This window comes from Barbus barbus (assembly GCF_936440315.1).
Source record: "Barbus barbus genome assembly, chromosome: 13".
NCBI classification, from domain to species: domain Eukaryota; kingdom Metazoa; phylum Chordata; class Actinopteri; order Cypriniformes; family Cyprinidae; genus Barbus; species Barbus barbus.
In genome coordinates this window covers 102501-118759 of record NC_136741.1, presented here as the reverse complement: position 1 = coordinate 118759, position 16259 = coordinate 102501, and the positions used below count along the sequence as shown (strand labels likewise).

Genomic DNA, 16259 nt, shown 5'->3' with positions numbered 1-16259 from the left:
CAGAACAAGATTGTTGAGCTTCACAAAATAAAATAAAAAAGTGGCTGTAAGAAAAGAGTTAAAGCATTGAAAATCCCCGTTTCCACCATCAGGGCAATAATTAAGAATTTCCAATCAATTAAAGATGTTCCAAATCTGCCTGGAAGAGGACGTTTGTCTATATCGTCTTAATGCACGGTGAGGAGGAGAGTTTGAGTGGCCAAAGACCACAGCTGGAGAATTGCAGAGATTAGTTGAGTCTTTGGGTCAGAAACCTAAAATATATATATCAAACAGCCCCTACATCAGCACGTGTTGTTTGGGAGGCTTTCAAGAAAAATTCTCCTAGCTCATCCAAAAACAAACTCCAGCATATTCAGTTATCAGACAGGACTGGAGCTTCAAATGGGACTGGCTTCTATGATCCGATGAAACTAAAAAATTAGCTTTTTAGCAGCAAACCCACCAGATGAGTTTAGTACAAACGGATAAAAAGTACCCCATGTGTACGGTTAAATATACTGCTGGATCTTTAATGTTGTGGGCCTATATTTCTGCTGGAGGTCCTGGACATCTTGTTTAGACACATGGCATCATGGATTCTATCAAATACCAACAGATAAAAAATCAATAAGTGACTGACTCTGTTAGAAATCTTATAATGGGCCATATTTGGATCTTCATAAATCTTTTACCATGGCTGTCCCTGTCCTCTGACCTGAACCCTACAGAAAATGAACTGAAGAGAAGAAGCTGGGAATCTAAAGGATCTGGAGAGATTCTGGATGAAGGAATGGTCTCTGATCTCTTATCAGGTGTTCTCCAGTTCTTCAGGCATTATAGGAGAAAACTGTTATCTCGGGAAAAGGACGTTGCAATAATTGTGGCCAACATGAACTAGAGAAAGCATTTATTTCACAATGAGGTTTCCCCCGCACTTTCAATGGTTTTACTTCAATGATAGGTTGGAATTTTGTGAATGAAAGATAAAAGGATAAACAATGCAGATTTATTTTTACAGCCACCTTTAATCATATTTACCAAGGGTGCCAATATTAGTGGAGGGCACTGTATTAGTAAATGTTGAAATGAACATTAAATAAGAATAATAAATGCTTTATAAATATTTTTCATTGGCGTTTAGTTCATAACTGTATTAGTTTATTAAGTGTTTCCAAAGAAAGTTATATATTGATGTGTATGTTTTGTCACTTTGGTGCATTCATGAATTTTGACTGAAGAACTGATGAAAAAAGACAAAGCCCTTTCCACGTCGCTGTATAAATGATGCATCTGTGCTGGAAAACGAATCGCTGTGAACAAAGCTTGAATATCAGAACAACTGTTTTCAAAACAGAATAAAGGAGCGACAGACTGCAGGAAGATACTTTATTTGCAGAATATTCACAAGCTGATGTCCTGCTTCATTCAGATTCAGTTTGTCTAATTATTTCTGATTAGCAGGCCTGTTTAAATACCATCACATTTCAAAAGGCAAAGAAATGCTAAAACTTCAAACATAGTTTTCATGTTTATGCACATTTATCACGGTTCATGGTTGTTGCTTCTGTTTTCATCAACATGTTCCTGTTTAAAGAAACAGAGGAACAAAACTCCCAAATGTTAGAATCACTTTATAGGGACTATGCTTTCTAATGTCTAAGATGAAGTGTCTGTAAACTGTCAGATGAATCTAATATACACTGGATTAAGATGCGTGTGTTTCTAAAAACTCATAGCAGTGTTAAGGTTTCTGTTTGACGGTGATTATCTTGTGCTTGTGAGTGATTCTTTGTGACTCTTATCATTAGGGTGAAGAATAAACGAATGCTTCTCTCTGAGCTGAGTTTTGTGGTTTGTGTGGATGTTTTGTGCTCCTCCTGACGGCCCGATGGAGTCACTGACATGCTGCAGAATCACAGAGGGGCTGAACCTCTTTCTAATGCTCAGTCAACAAACTTATATTCATCAAATTCAGGTAATATGATTTGCTTTGGGGGATCTGGGTGATCTTCACATGATGATGCACTGAGTGGCTCCACAGCAGTCCTTAATGAGGGCCGCGCTGCTCTTGCTGATGGAGGGTTTGTTGGCTGGAGGTTCGGCTGTTCTGGGCTTCGGAGCTCCTGCGGAGAGAAACAGAGCCGGTCAGAGAACGTTCATCCTGCTGCTGCATTGTAACATAAAGTCATCTCAACTTTAACCCTTTTGCCACTGACCTCTCAGAAAAAGTCCAATTGTTGGGAAAGCAATCATATGATGTGCTGCTATGTATGAAAAAAAATCAAAAGACTGAAGCGAGAGACTCTAGTTACTGTCCGGCGGTAAATTGGGCCAGGCATTAGGCTGATAACTCTAGTGAACATTCAAACTGAGGGAATATGTGCCCCCTCCGATTTTTGAGCCATGTAGATTTTGAATGCAGCTTTCAAAAGACAAAAAAATTGCAGGTAAATGTTTTTTATATTTGATATGACACCGGGGTGATTAGAACGTTGAGTGCAGCACATCAATGCTAAATTCAAATCTGTGTTTGCGCTTTGGCTGGCGCTGAGCGAGAGACAGCGCTGCATATTATAACCAATCACACACGATTCTGTTGAGCTTATGAATGCAATCAGAGGCCAGAGGCGTTCAGTCATCGCTGAAACACCGTTTTGTTCTCTGTGCGCTCACTGACTGAATTATGCTCTCTGACTAATTCTCTCATCACAAACGTCAAAGTGCAGATGAATGAATGAATGATGCATTTATATAGTGCTTTATTGTATATTGCTGTACACCCAAAGCACTTTACAATCATGTGGGGGGTCTTTCCTCAACCACCACCAGTGTTCAGCATCCACTTGGATGATGTGACAGCAGCCACAGCACAACGGCGCCAGTGCGCTCACCACACACCAGATACAGGTGGAGAGGAGAGAGAGAGAGAGCCAATCAAGTGGATGGGGATTACTAGGAGGCCATGATAGACAGTGGAGGGAATTTATCCAGGACACCGGGGTTACACCCCTACTCTTTACGATGAGTGCCATGGGATTTTTAATGACCACAGAGAGTCAGGACCTCGGTTTAGCGTCTCATCTGAAAGACGGTGCTTTTTGACAGTATAGTGTCCCCGTCACTATACTGGGGCGTTAGGACCCACACAGACCACAGGGTCAGCACCCCCTGCTGGCCTCACTAACACCTCTTCCAACAGCAACCTAGTTTTCCCAGGAGGTCTCCCATCCAGGTACTGACCAGCTCAACCCTGCTTAGCTTCAGTGGGCGACCGGTCTTGGGCTGCAGGGTGATATGGCTGTGGTAGATGTGCGTACGAATGTAAGATATTCATTTCACAGTGATGTGTAAACATTCAGTGATTATAATGGGAGTTTTTGAGTCTCGAGTCTTGATAATGAAATGATAATGTTCTTTGATAATGTAAATGTTCTTTGCTGTCTTTCTGTACAATGAAAGTGTTATAATAAGTAACTTACAATGTTTTTTTATTAAATTCACATTGAATACAAAACTTAAAATATTTTAAGGCATTACACTCATATCTGGTACTTAAGTAAAAAGACAGGTTTTTATGCGTAGTTAATAGATTACACTTACATTAGGTTACTTTGCCCATCGCCTATTATAGATCAACTGACAGTCTATAAAAGTGCAAAATGCATTTACATTTTTTGATTTGAGAATCGAGATATTTCATGATATAGTTAAAACGTTTGGCAATATTTCAAATAAAAAAGGAAAAATTAAGTTAAAAATAAGCCTACTGATGTGTGTCACATGACAAGCATGAGCCAGAAAACACCCCCCCCCCCCCCCCACTCGTGTAAGGTCTTATCTGTATTCATTTATAAAGTGAAGACTAGCCATTGTTATTTTACATTTGATTACTTCAATTCTATAGTATTTCTGTACCTGAATATCACTGTCAGACCTGAAAACGTAAAGCACTGATTTAATTGTTATCAGATGTAGCTTTGCACACTGCCATCATCTAGAATGATCAGTGTTTTAGTGTTCTTAGCAGAAGGCTCTCTTAACTTCTTATATTTTACAGTTTGTCATTTCATATAAGATTTTTTAGGCTTTACAGTGGGGAAAAAAATTATTTGATCCCCTGCTGATTTTGTACGTTTGCCCACTGACAAAGAAATTATCAGTCTATAATTTTAATGGTAGCTTGATTTTAACAGTGAGAGACAGAATAACAACAAAAAATCCTGAAAAGCGAGTCAAAAACGTATTTGATCCCCTATCAATCAGCAAGATTTCTGGCTCCCAGGTGTCTTTTATACAGGTAAGGAGCTGAGATTAGGAGCACTCTCTTAAAGGGAGTCTCAGCTTGTTACCTGTATATAAGACACCTGTCCACAGAAGCAATCAGATTCCAAACTCTCCACCATGGCTGAGACCAAAGAGCTGTCCAAGGATGTCAGGGACAAGATTGTAGACCTACACAAGGCTGGAATGTGCTACAAGACCATCGCCAAGCAGCTTGGTGACAACAGTTGGGGAGATTATTCACAAATGATAATAATAATAATAATAATACATTTTATTTGAAAGCGCCTTTCAGGACACCCAAGGACACTGTACAAATCAACGAACAAAATACACTTAAAACATCAGAGCAGGTAACAGTTAAAACAAGGTGCAACATGACAAGGTAAGTACATGACTAATCGATGTAAGACAAACGAAACGGATAAGTCTTGAGTCTAGATTTGAACAACGGAAGAGAGTCTATGGCACGGAGATCTGGGGGGAGGGAATTCCAGAGCTGGGGAGCAGCACAACCAAATGCTCTGCGGCCCATGGTCACAAGTTTAACGGGTGGAACAGAAAGCTGAAGAGTAGAGGAAGAACGAAGAGTGCGAGCTGGAATAACAACATGAAGAAGATCCGAGATATAAGAAGGGGCCAGACTATGAAGTGCTTTAAATGTAATGAGGAGTATTTTAAAGTTAATTCTTTGTTTTATGGGGAGCCAGTGGAGTTGTTGTAAAGTAGAAGTGATATGGAAAAAGTTCGGAGTCTGAGTTATGATCCGTGCTGCAGAGTTTTGAAGGAGCTGCAGTTTCTGGAGGGATTTATTAGGAAGACCATAGAGAAGCGAATTGCAATAATCAATCCGGGAGGTGACGAGGGAGTGCACGAGGATAGCAGTGGTGTGGGGGGTGAGTGAAGGACGAAGACGAGAGATATTACGTAAGTGAAAATATGCAGATCGAGTGATAGCATTGATATGTGACCGAAAAGATAATGTACTATCGAGGATGACGCCCAGGCTCTTAACTTGAGGGGAAGGAAAAACAGATAAGTTATTAATGACTATTGAAGAGCATTTGTATTTGGAGAGAATGGATGGGGTACCTATGAGAAGGACTTCTGTTTTAGAATTGTTAAGTTTAAGAAAATTAGCGGAAAACCAGGAATGAATTTCTTGTAAACAGAGGGCAAGGGAGGATGGAGGGAAAAACTCGAGTGGTTTAGTGGAGAAGTAGAGCTGGGTGTCATCGGCATAGCAGTGAAAGTGAATGTTGTATTTACGGAATATATAACCGAGTGGAAGAATGTAAATGATAAAAAGGAGGGGTCCCAGGACAGAGCCCTGAGGGACACCGGCAGATACAGAAAAAGAGTCAGACCTATGGGATTTGAGTTGAATAAACTGTGTGCGACCAGATAAATATGAAGTAAACCAGGCGAGGGGGATGTTAGTTAAACCAATATAGGAGAGTCTGTCAAGAAGGATGGAATGAGAGATAGTATCAAACGCTGTTGTAAGATCAAGGAGAATAAGGATGGAGAGCAAACCCGAATCACAAGCTACAAGTAGGTCATTTGTTATTTTAAGGAGAGCTGTTTCAGTGCTGTGAAGGGGGCGAAAACCGGATTGAAAATTCTCATAAATATTATTAGTAGTAAGATGGGAATGGAGTTGCATAGCCACAGTTTTTTCTAATATTTTAGAAACAAAGGGAAGATTTGAAATAGGACGAAAGTTATTGAAATTAGTAGGATCCAAACCAGGTTTTTTCAGAATAGGTGTGATTGTGGCTGTTTTGAATAACCGAGGGACAATACCAGAGATGAGGGATGAATGAATAATATTGGTGATGAGGGGAGCTAAAGAAGAGAGACAGGATTTCACCAGAGTAGTGGGGAGGGGATCAAGCTGACAGGTTGAAGGTTTAAATTTACAGATGAGTTCTGAAACATCTTTGATGGAGGGAAAAGTAAAACTGGAAAATGTGGATGTTATAGATACAGAAGGAAGGGAAAAGTCCATACCAGCAGCTGCAGCTCCACATGAGGTTAAGTGTTGATGGATATCAGAGATTTTCGAAACAAAAAAGGACATGAGCGAATTACAAAAATCAGAGGATTGTATGTGATGAGGAAGAGAATCAGGGGGTTTCGTTATAGTAGTGAGGAGTGAAAAAAGGGTTTTGGAACTATGTTGATTTGAATGAATTAAACCAGAGTAATAAACAGATTTGGCAGAGGAGAGATGATTCTTGTATTCAATAACATGGTTATTGTACATTTCTTTATGTATAGTGAGACCAGTTCTATTGTAAAGTCGTTCAAGTTGACGTCCTTTGGATTTAAGTTGACGGAGGGCAGGGGTGAACCAGGGCGCTGAACGAACGAAGGAAACAGATCTGGACTTCAGTGGAGCATGGATATCTAAGAGGTTATGGAGCGTGCTGTTATAGTGGAAAACCAAAGCATCCGGAGAACTGTCAGGATAAGTACTGAGGAGGTTATTGATGTCTGAAGAGAAAGTAGTAATATTTATGTCTTTTATTTTACGAAAATAAATAATTCTGGGGAGGATAATTTTAGAAAGGGTGAGATTAATAGTAAAAGTAATAAGCACATGGTCAGAAAACGGAAGTGGATGAGGTTTACAGACTGTGGGAGTGATACCAGAGCAACAAACCAAGTCCAAAATGTGATTTTTACAGTGAGTTGGGAAATGTATAAATTGTTGCAGACCAAAACTGTCTAAACAGGATGAAAACTCTTTAGAGAGAGCATTATTGACATTATCCATATGAATATTAAAGTCACCAAGGATAATAACATTATGAGCCAGAGATGACAAATGTATCATCAACTGAGAAAAGTCATTCAAAAAGTCCTTGTTCTGTTTTGGTGGACGGTAGAAAATTACAATAACTGTTGGAATAGGTCCAGAGAGAAGGGAAGCAGAGTACTCGAAGGAGGAGAACACAGTAGCAGCAGACACAGGAACGACTTTCCAGCTCTCGCGGTGTAACACGCGGTGTAGCGGCGGCGAGTAGAAGACCAAAAAGACTTTATAGGATGAGAGTTATTGTACTGGAACTTGCGACGAGATCCACGGTGGACATATCTCCGTCGGGGCTGGAATGCAATGTCCGGGGGGATGTCAAACCCCCCGGACCCAAGCCCAAGCCCGGATGGCAGAGAGAGAGCAGAAACATGGTGGCGAAGTTTTAAGAGTTCAGCAGCAGAGTATTGAAGGAGTCCATCGGCTTGCAAGTAAAAAAAGGACAGAATGATCCAGATAATAACAAACCAGCGCCTTGTTTGGTGGATCCACATCATTGCCCAAAAAAGGAAACCGACAGCCAGGAGTCCCAGGTAGGAGTATATCCACAATAAATCCAAAGCAGCCGCAAAAGCGACTGACAGTAGCAAAGTTTGTAGAAGCAGCTTGTAATCCTTACAATCTCTGGATAGTAAAGACATCCAATAGGACCACCTAATGATCATTGGAGTTCTCTGGGTTTGGTTATATTCTGAGCTCGTAGCCCTCTTTCAGGACAGCATGCCAAATATGCTTATTATTTGCTCAATTCGATTATATGGGTGAACTCCTGAAATGTGAATGTGAGAGACGGCTGTGCAAACTCTTACTCTGTATGACGCTGAGCTTCTGTCGGAGGAACTCGGCCATCTCTTTATCTTCCTCCTGCTCCCTGTGAGACAGAGACAACCAGAGAAATCTCTCAAACTTTCAAAGAGTACATTTGATGACAAACGTCACCAGTATAAGTTGTATTCTCTGACCCAGTGTTTCTCAAACTTTTTCAGCCCAAGGACCACTTTATCTTCCAATTTTTTCTGAGGACCACCTAACAGAATCCCACTCTAACACGCCCCCAAAAAACAACAAAATAGGAAGGATCAGCTAAATTTATGTTTAATATGCAACTGTTAAGTCAAAAACTAATTATTCAAACACAAATGCAATGATATGATCAGAAATTATTATATGAATTTTATTTCATTTGAAAAAGTAAATGTGAAATGAGCTGCCGCTTAATATGAACAACAAACTGCACATGTGAAGAAAAAAAACTGCAATTAAACATACTGTAACAGCCTAGGTCCCACTTAATGTCATTCCAAAGAGCCATTAGTTTAAAACTGAGGTGGAGGGTAAAGGAAGTCTATGGTTGTAACTATGGTAACAATAAAATGCTGAAAAAAATGTTCCCCTTAATGTCCAATATCACTGAAATTTCTGGGATTTTACACATGAAACAAAAACTAGTACATTACAAAACTAATAGATCTGTGGATTTTATATTTTGAGATTTCCATCTAAAACATAACGTGAATGTTAATGAGACGAGTGGTGCTGCTTATCACATCAGTTTCTGAATGTCTGGCTCCACAGAGGAGAGTTTCAGTCTCATACTTCAGATTATATTTGTAAGGACCATTATTGTTGCTTCCATAGACATCAGCGCTTTAAATGTATGGTTTTGCTAGCACTTAAGTGTATTTAAATGTCTGAAACCTAAAATAAGCATTATATGGTTGAAAACACTGAATATTTGTGATAATATGAGAAGTCAGCGCGTCTGATCTGGCTCCGCGCCATCAGCCAACTCGCGAGAGCAGATTTGAATTCAGCAGCTGATGACGTGACGCACTGACCGTTCTAATCACACCGGTGTGATCGCACGAGCTAAAGGGTTCAAACAGAAGGGCAAGAACTGTTATCACAGTTTCGCAAGTGCATTAAAAATCTACTTAAATAAGTGATTATTTAATTTTATAAACACTTGCCTAGAGTGGTCCGCGGACCACACTTTAAGAATTACTGCTCTGACCTCAGACGCTCGACCTCGGCATCATCCACCAGGAAATCTCTCTTCTGCACCAGCTGATGAATCTCCTGGATTAATTTCTCTTCTCTCTGACGATGTTTCTTAGTCCTCTCTGCGTCTGTGTTATAGAAAACGCACACGTCAATCCAATCTGAGATGTGTGTGTGTGTGTGTGTGCGTGTGTGTGAGTGTGTGAGAGAGAGTGTGTGTGTGTGTGTGTGTGTGTGTGTGCATGTTTATGTGGTTTATGAGGACACAAATGTGTATAATGACATGGGTATGGCAGAGGTATTACAATATGAAGGTGGTTTATGAGGACACTGCCTATGTCCCCGTAATTCAAAAGGCTTAAAAAACATACTAAATGGTGTTTTTTTGAAAATCTAAAAATGCACAAAGTCTCCTGTGAGGCTAAGTTTAGGTGTAGGGTTGGTGTAGGGCAATAGCACACACAGTTTGTTCAGTATAAAAACCATTACACCTATGGAGAGTCCCCATAAACCACAAAAACCAACATGTGTGAGAGTGTGCGTGTGTGTGTGAGAGTGTGCGTGTGTGTGTGAGAGCGTGTGCGTGTGTGCGTGTGTGTGTGTGTGTCACCTGGCACTGCTACGATCTTCCTCAGCTCCTGCTTCAGCTTCATAATGTCTTTGCAGAGCTGAATATCATCCATCCTGAGAAGAACATGAAAGAAAACCAGTCGCCCAGATTCTGTAATTTCCAGAGAATCTCAGTGTTTTGTTCTGAACATGTGCAGTAAATGCAGCAGCTACTCACATGAAGCGCAGCTCAGACTCGCGTCTCACCAGCACCTCCCGCAGATGCTGAATCCGAGCCATTTCCGCCTCCAACTCGTCTGCAGACATGGAGCTTTCAGCCATGGACACATCCATCTGGCCTTGGGTACAAACAGACGGTGAGTGAGAGTGTGTGTGTGTGTGTGTATGAGAGAGAGAGAGAGAGAGAGAGAGAGTGTATAGATGGAAACAGAGAAAGAAAAAAAGAGCAAAACACAAAAAGTCAACTCAAAGAAATTGAAGAATCCTTAGAATCCAACCACTTCTGGAAACATTGGAACACACTAAACACATCTTACCATCAAGAACTAGCCATCCAGAATGGAGATGTTTGGATAAACCACTTCTCCAACCTTTTTAGTAATATAGAAAACAATCAGGAACAAAATGCAATGTGCGAAAAACTAAGGGTTTTAGAGTCGACCATCAAAGTGTTTGGCACAAACACCCTTTAGAAGCTCTGCATGTAGAGTTCTGCAGAAGCATCCTTCATGTGCACAGAAACACACCTAATAACGCCTGCAGAGCGGAGTTAGGCCGTCTACCCCTAAATCTAATCATTAAAAAAAGAGTTTTAAAGTTCTGGATCCACTTAAACTCTAGTTCTGAAGATTCTCTTCATTTTAAAGCACTACAAACACAAAGAATGAGTGCCCAAAAAAGTCATCTTTGTGTACTGGTGTCAGATCTGACTAACAAAGCACTCAATATCACCAACCCTGAAAAACCTGGAAGAATCAAAGAAATGATGAATGAAGAGAAGGAGACATACATACAGCACTGGAAAGAACAAACCAAAGACCAAAGTGGTCTCCAATGCGATCTGAAACTCAACAGAGAGTACAGTCTGGCTGATTATCTGATCTCAGTCAGGAATATAACTCAGACATTTACTGACGAAGTACAGACTGAGTGACCACCAGCTGGCCATAGAAAGAGGACCACATAGAAAGACGTGGTTACCTAAAGAAGAGCGAATCTGTAAGGAATGTAGATCTGGATCAGTTGAGACGGAGGAACACTTTCTCCTCCACTGAGACAAATACACGTCCTTAAGAGACGCACTGTACAGTCAAATACAGCAGATTATTCCTGAGCTCCAGTCACTTCATCAAAATGACAAATTAAGAATATTACTCGCTGAAGGACCTGCTTCCTCTTTGGTAGCACAACATATTTATAAATGCCACAAACTAAGAAGTAAAGAGTGAACACATCTGCATTAGTAGTACCATTAATGTTTATATAAATATATATATGGATGTATTTTACATGTGTTTTGTTTTGTTTATTTATGGATATATATTATATATTTAGTTTTTATTCAATATGTAGGCAATATGTATCTAAGTAGGCGTGGCCTAATGGTTAGAGATTCGGACTCGTAATCCGAAGGTTGCGGGTTCGAGTCTCGGGCCGGCAGGGATTGTAGGTGGGGGGAGTGAATGTCCAGTGCTCTCTCCACCCTCAATACCACGACTGAGGTGCCCTTGAGCAAGACACCGAACCCCCAACTGCTCCCCGGGCACCGCAGCATAAATGCCCACTGCTCCGGGTGTGTGTTCACGGTGTGTGTGTGTGTGTGCACTATGGATGGGTTAAATGCAGAGCATGAATTCTGAGTATGGGTCACCATACTTGGCAGTATGTCACTTCACTTAATTCTGGTGGGGGAAAAACTTTAGTATGTCATGCCAATAAAGCAATATGAATTGAATTGTGTGTGTGTGTGTGTGTGTGTGAGAGAGAGAGAGTGTCTGTGTGTGTGTGTGTGTGTGTGTGAGAGTGAAAGAGAGAGAGTGTGTGTGTGTGTGTGAGAGAGAGAGTGTCTGTGTGTGTGTGTGTGTGTGTGTGAGAGTGAAAGAGAGAGAGTGTGTGTGTGTGAGAGAGAGAGAGACAGAGAGTGTGTGTGAGAGTGTGTGTGAGAGTGAAAGAGAGAGAGAGAGTGTGTGTGTGTGTGTGTGTGTGTGTGTGTGTGTGAGAGAGTGTCTGTGTGTGTGTGTGTGAGAGTGAGAGTGAGAGAGAGAGAGAGAGTGTGTGTGTGTGAGTCTGTCTTATGTTACTGCTGTATCAAGTGTCTTCATGGAGTCTCAGTGTGTTTGAATCAGTGTTTTGGTGATTCATTTATGAAGTCAGTTCTGCTCAGGTTCCCACAGGTGGAGATATTTAGTTCATCTTCCTTGTGGCTATTATAAAGCTGTAAGTGACACACTATATTCTGTTCTGACCTGCTATCACCTTAAACAGGTCAGAGGTCATTGACAGAGGGTTATTTTGGAATCATTTTAATTCAGACATTCAGCAATATAATATTTTAAAATTCAGTAATACATTCAGTAACACAAAAACATCTGTCTGTGTTTTTCTTTGTGCGCTCAACAGAGACACAGCTGTATGAAATGTACAAATGTTATGTTAAAAAATAATATTGAGGTGGAACATTTAATATATCCTTACAGTATGCCTCGATGCTGTAGAAATAATATTGTTACTGTTTGCATGATAACATCAGTTGTGTCAATGTAAGGGATATAAGTGGAAATAATGTAAGTGTTAAATAGTTCTGTAAAAAAATAAAAGCTTTACGACAAAAAGCTGAAATCAGACACAACGCAGATGTTTCTTCAACTTAGAGCACTTTTGTGTTCTTTTTTTGTTGTTATATAAAGGTCACTATATGTGTTCTCTGTTTGTTTGGACTTTTATGTTAGTTCCTGTTTCCTGTGTTGGGATTTGTAGTCCTTTGTAGTTTTATTAGTGATTTGGTTACCCTGTATTGTGTTCTTTGTAATCTCGTTAGTCTGTCTGTATTAATATGTTTCTTGGTCAGTTGTTAGATGTATGTGTTTTGGTTGATCTGGTTTTGCTCTTATTATAAATCCCACGTCTCCTGCCATTCTTTGCTTCTCGTGTTACAGAACAACTGGCCTTACATGATCGATCAGGAATAAGCCTGTCTCCAGCTCACGGGCCTCTTGTGTGCTCCTCCACTCCTTCACTCTCCTGGACTCTTGTTTATTCAGCATCTGTGACTCTGTTACATGTTCCTTGATTGTTTTGGGACTTTCAGTCACATTAAAATGATCTTGGACACTTTCAAGATCTTCCTGATTACTAGAAAGTTGAAGTCAGGTGACTAGATGTGCCACTTCTGGCGACATGTTTGGCACAGGATTTCTAATTTGTCTAAAATAACCATGTGACGAGTGGGGCGAGGCCGAGAGCTGTGGGAACGGAGCGAGGCCGGTGGAGTTAATGATAACGAGCGACACCTGCGCCACTCACCGGTCTCGAGTCCCACGGAGGAGCTCCGGAAGGATAAAAGGAGGAGTGATGACAGTGCAAGACGAGAGAGGACCAGACCTGTACTTTATTTTGTGTTTCGTGTGCGGCAGTCTTCCGTGAGGTGCTGCTGCTTTACTTTTGTGTTTATTTTTATTATTAAACTTGTTTAAATGTTTGCCGGTTCCTGCCTCCTCCTTCCCGACCTACGAACTGTGTTACAAACCAGGTTTTGGTTGTTTGTGTTGTGCCGATCGCGTGTCCTGTGCTGAACATGTCCAAGGGAAGTGGCACGTCTGATCATCTCAATCAGGTGAGAAGCCCTGCACTATAACAATCATGATTATTGTGAAATGTTCTTCCCCCACAAAAAATTTTTACTTTAATACTACCATAAAGGAATATTTTGCCATTTATGCCACTAAAAGTTTAAAAGTTTTCAAAACGTGAATGTACTTTTTTTTTTTTTTTTTTTTTGACCAAGACAACAGAGTTACTGAAGTGCTTGAGATGAAATGTGAGATGTTTGGAGAAACACGTGAAGCGCTAGCTGCAAAATCAGCTTCTGCAGAACAGAGGAGACGGACACTTTATTAACAAAATGTCTCAAGTTCACTTGTAATTCTTGGGTGTAATAAACGTAAACCGATTTGGCTTACTGTCCAAGACAGACAGCTCAAACTTGATATAATCATTACTAAAACTAGAACAGAAATATTATTTGATGGCCATTAGAATTATTGAGATTAGGAGCTACTTGTGCATTTATGATTGACAGGATAAGACTCCATTTAACATGTCATTTTCACCACAGGATGCTATTAAACACATCATTAATGTAATAAAATGGCCCATCATAAAAATGACAAAATAATAATAATAATGTTCTGTCCACAGCCGGACATCTGAAATAAAGCAGTGAACGTGTGAAAAGAGCTGAAGAAACACATTGGATGTTTTAAAATGAAAGGGTCACTTAAACAAACCCATCAGTGACCCTCAGAAACACGACAGGGCATCAGAGTCGTTGAAAATTAATAACATGAAATCATATCTGATAACATCAGCATCGCGTCTGATAACAACACTGCAATCATATCTGATAATAAGACTAATATCACATGACAGCAACTGTAATATCATACCTGATAATAACTGAAATCACATCTGATAGAAACACTAATATCACGTCTGATCATAAGACTAATATGATATCTGAAATCTGAAGTGACTGTCACCTTTGTCTCTGCTCCGGTTTGTCTCCTGCAGCGCGCCGTATGTTTTCATCGTCGCTTCGCTTTCAGAAATGGCTTTCTTTAACTCCATAGTAAATGTTAATGTCACAGATCTCGGATTTCGTTGATTTTGTCGCTTTGTCGTCGCTGTAATCACGCTGATCTGCGCTCATCCGCGGAACCCAACATCTTGACAGAATGAAGCTGCGTGACGTCACCGCGATGAGGGATGCAGAGCGCATGCGCACAAAACACCAGCAAATGACGTTTAATCTGCATTTTATAGCCTACTGTTCACATCTAAACCAGTGACATTATTAATAATAATCATACTAATCGTTATTGATTGGTTTTAGTATGCTTGTGAGTCTGGTTGTTATTTTTGAGATCTGCTTCGATCGTGTGAACGGCTCCTTAAAATCAAGAAAGTTTATGGATGTTGCTCGAGTAAAAAGTTGTAAAAATGACAGTCCATTTCAGCTTCTGCAGGATTTAACATCTATCCGACGGTCTGAATACTAGGCCTGTTCATTCATAAACTGAGCATCAGTCATGAACCCTACAGTAAACAATATTTACACATTACTCATTAACCGTAATAAATAATTAATCAAGATAGTAGTAAATGGGCAGGAGATCGAGGTAGTAGACCGCTTCACCTTCACCTTCCTGGGATCCACAATGGATAGAGATGGTGAATGCACCCCCGAAATCAAACGGAGAAGGGCAATGGGACGTGATGCAATGGTGGGCATGGTCCGAATATGGAAAAACAACATCAGGCTTGCCACCAAATGCAGACTAGTAAATGCAATGGTCTTCGCAATAGCTACGTACGGACACGAGACCTGGACGCTCAAGAAGGTTGACAGGAGGAGGATAGATGCATTTGAACTTTGGTGCTGGAGACAACTGCTAAGGATTCCATGGACAGCGAGGATCACCAACCAAGAGATATTAAACCATGGATGTCACTGGAAGCAAAAGTTACTAAGCAGAAGTTATTGTATTTTGGGCACATCATGTGGAGCCAGTCCCTGCAGAAGGACATCATGCTAGGGCTGGGAAGTGGAAAGAGGCCGTTGATCCCATCTGAAATGACTGTTAGGCAATGAAAGGAAATCACCTGGAGAGCCATGATTCATCGAGTGACCCAGAGTCGGATAGAGTGAGAGTAATAATTACACATTACGCATTAATTAACAGTAATTAAGATAAATAAGTGTTTTGCTCATTTAGTTCACAACAGTGGTACGTTTTACCCAAACACTTATATCCATTAAAAAATCTCAAACAGCAAATGTCTAAATTATCCTTATATTGTTTTATTCTGTTAACATATAATTTACAGTAAATGCAGAATACACAGGACATTACCATATTTGTAGCTGATTTATTCATTTGAATAATAATAAAAAAAAAAGATTATGAAGGTATTCAAGATATTTATAATTTGCTAAACAATAAGCACTAACCTATTGAATACATTTTAAATTATTTCATTGCACTGGACCTGCTGTAATGTGCAAAATCGAAAAAAATGTGCCGTAAGATGGATGAAAATAGAATATTAAAAGTAGCATAAAGAATAATATGTTTGAACTACGAATTAGCTGCTTCGTACACAAATATCTAGGACATTTTTGCATTTAAACAACCATAAAACATGTTTCCATAAAATTACAGATGATATTAACAAGGCACCTTGTAGGCAGAAACATGGCACGTGACCAAACAAACTCTAGCGATCATTCCTTTATAATTGTGAAGGCTAAACCTGCCATATATCCAGAGAGAAAATGCTGAAATACTAAATAAACCCCTATCAAACACACAATTCATACATTTAT

The 16259-nt window shown here is 40.1% G+C and overlaps 2 protein-coding genes across 7 annotated transcripts in view; both read right to left on the bottom strand.

The window, feature by feature from the left end:
* Nucleotides 1–1355: 1355 nt before the first annotated feature.
* LOC306879719 (bMERB domain-containing protein 1-like) lies at nucleotides 1356–14633 on the bottom strand. The gene is made up of 6 exons (XM_079432865.1): nucleotides 14413–14633; nucleotides 9873–9993; nucleotides 9696–9769; nucleotides 9099–9213; nucleotides 7894–7955; nucleotides 1356–2105 (listed from the first exon to the last, which is right to left on the bottom strand). The coding sequence occupies exons 1-6, from the start codon at nucleotides 14498–14500 to the stop codon at nucleotides 1993–1995; spliced, it is 573 nt and encodes a 190-aa protein (XP_079288991.1). The 5' UTR covers nucleotides 14501–14633; the 3' UTR covers nucleotides 1356–1992.
* A 1078-nt stretch (nucleotides 14634–15711) lies between these two features.
* The window catches only part of LOC306879035 (mpv17-like protein), a 1749-nt gene continuing 1201 nt past the window's right edge, over nucleotides 15712–16259 (bottom strand). For 5 of the 6 annotated variants that reach the window (XM_079431714.1, XM_079431716.1, XM_079431715.1 and 2 more), the window contains one exon: nucleotides 15720–16259. This exon is cut by the window's right edge. The gene's annotated coding sequence lies outside the window, so the exon portion shown is untranslated. The other variant, XM_079431718.1, reaches the window with a different exon arrangement.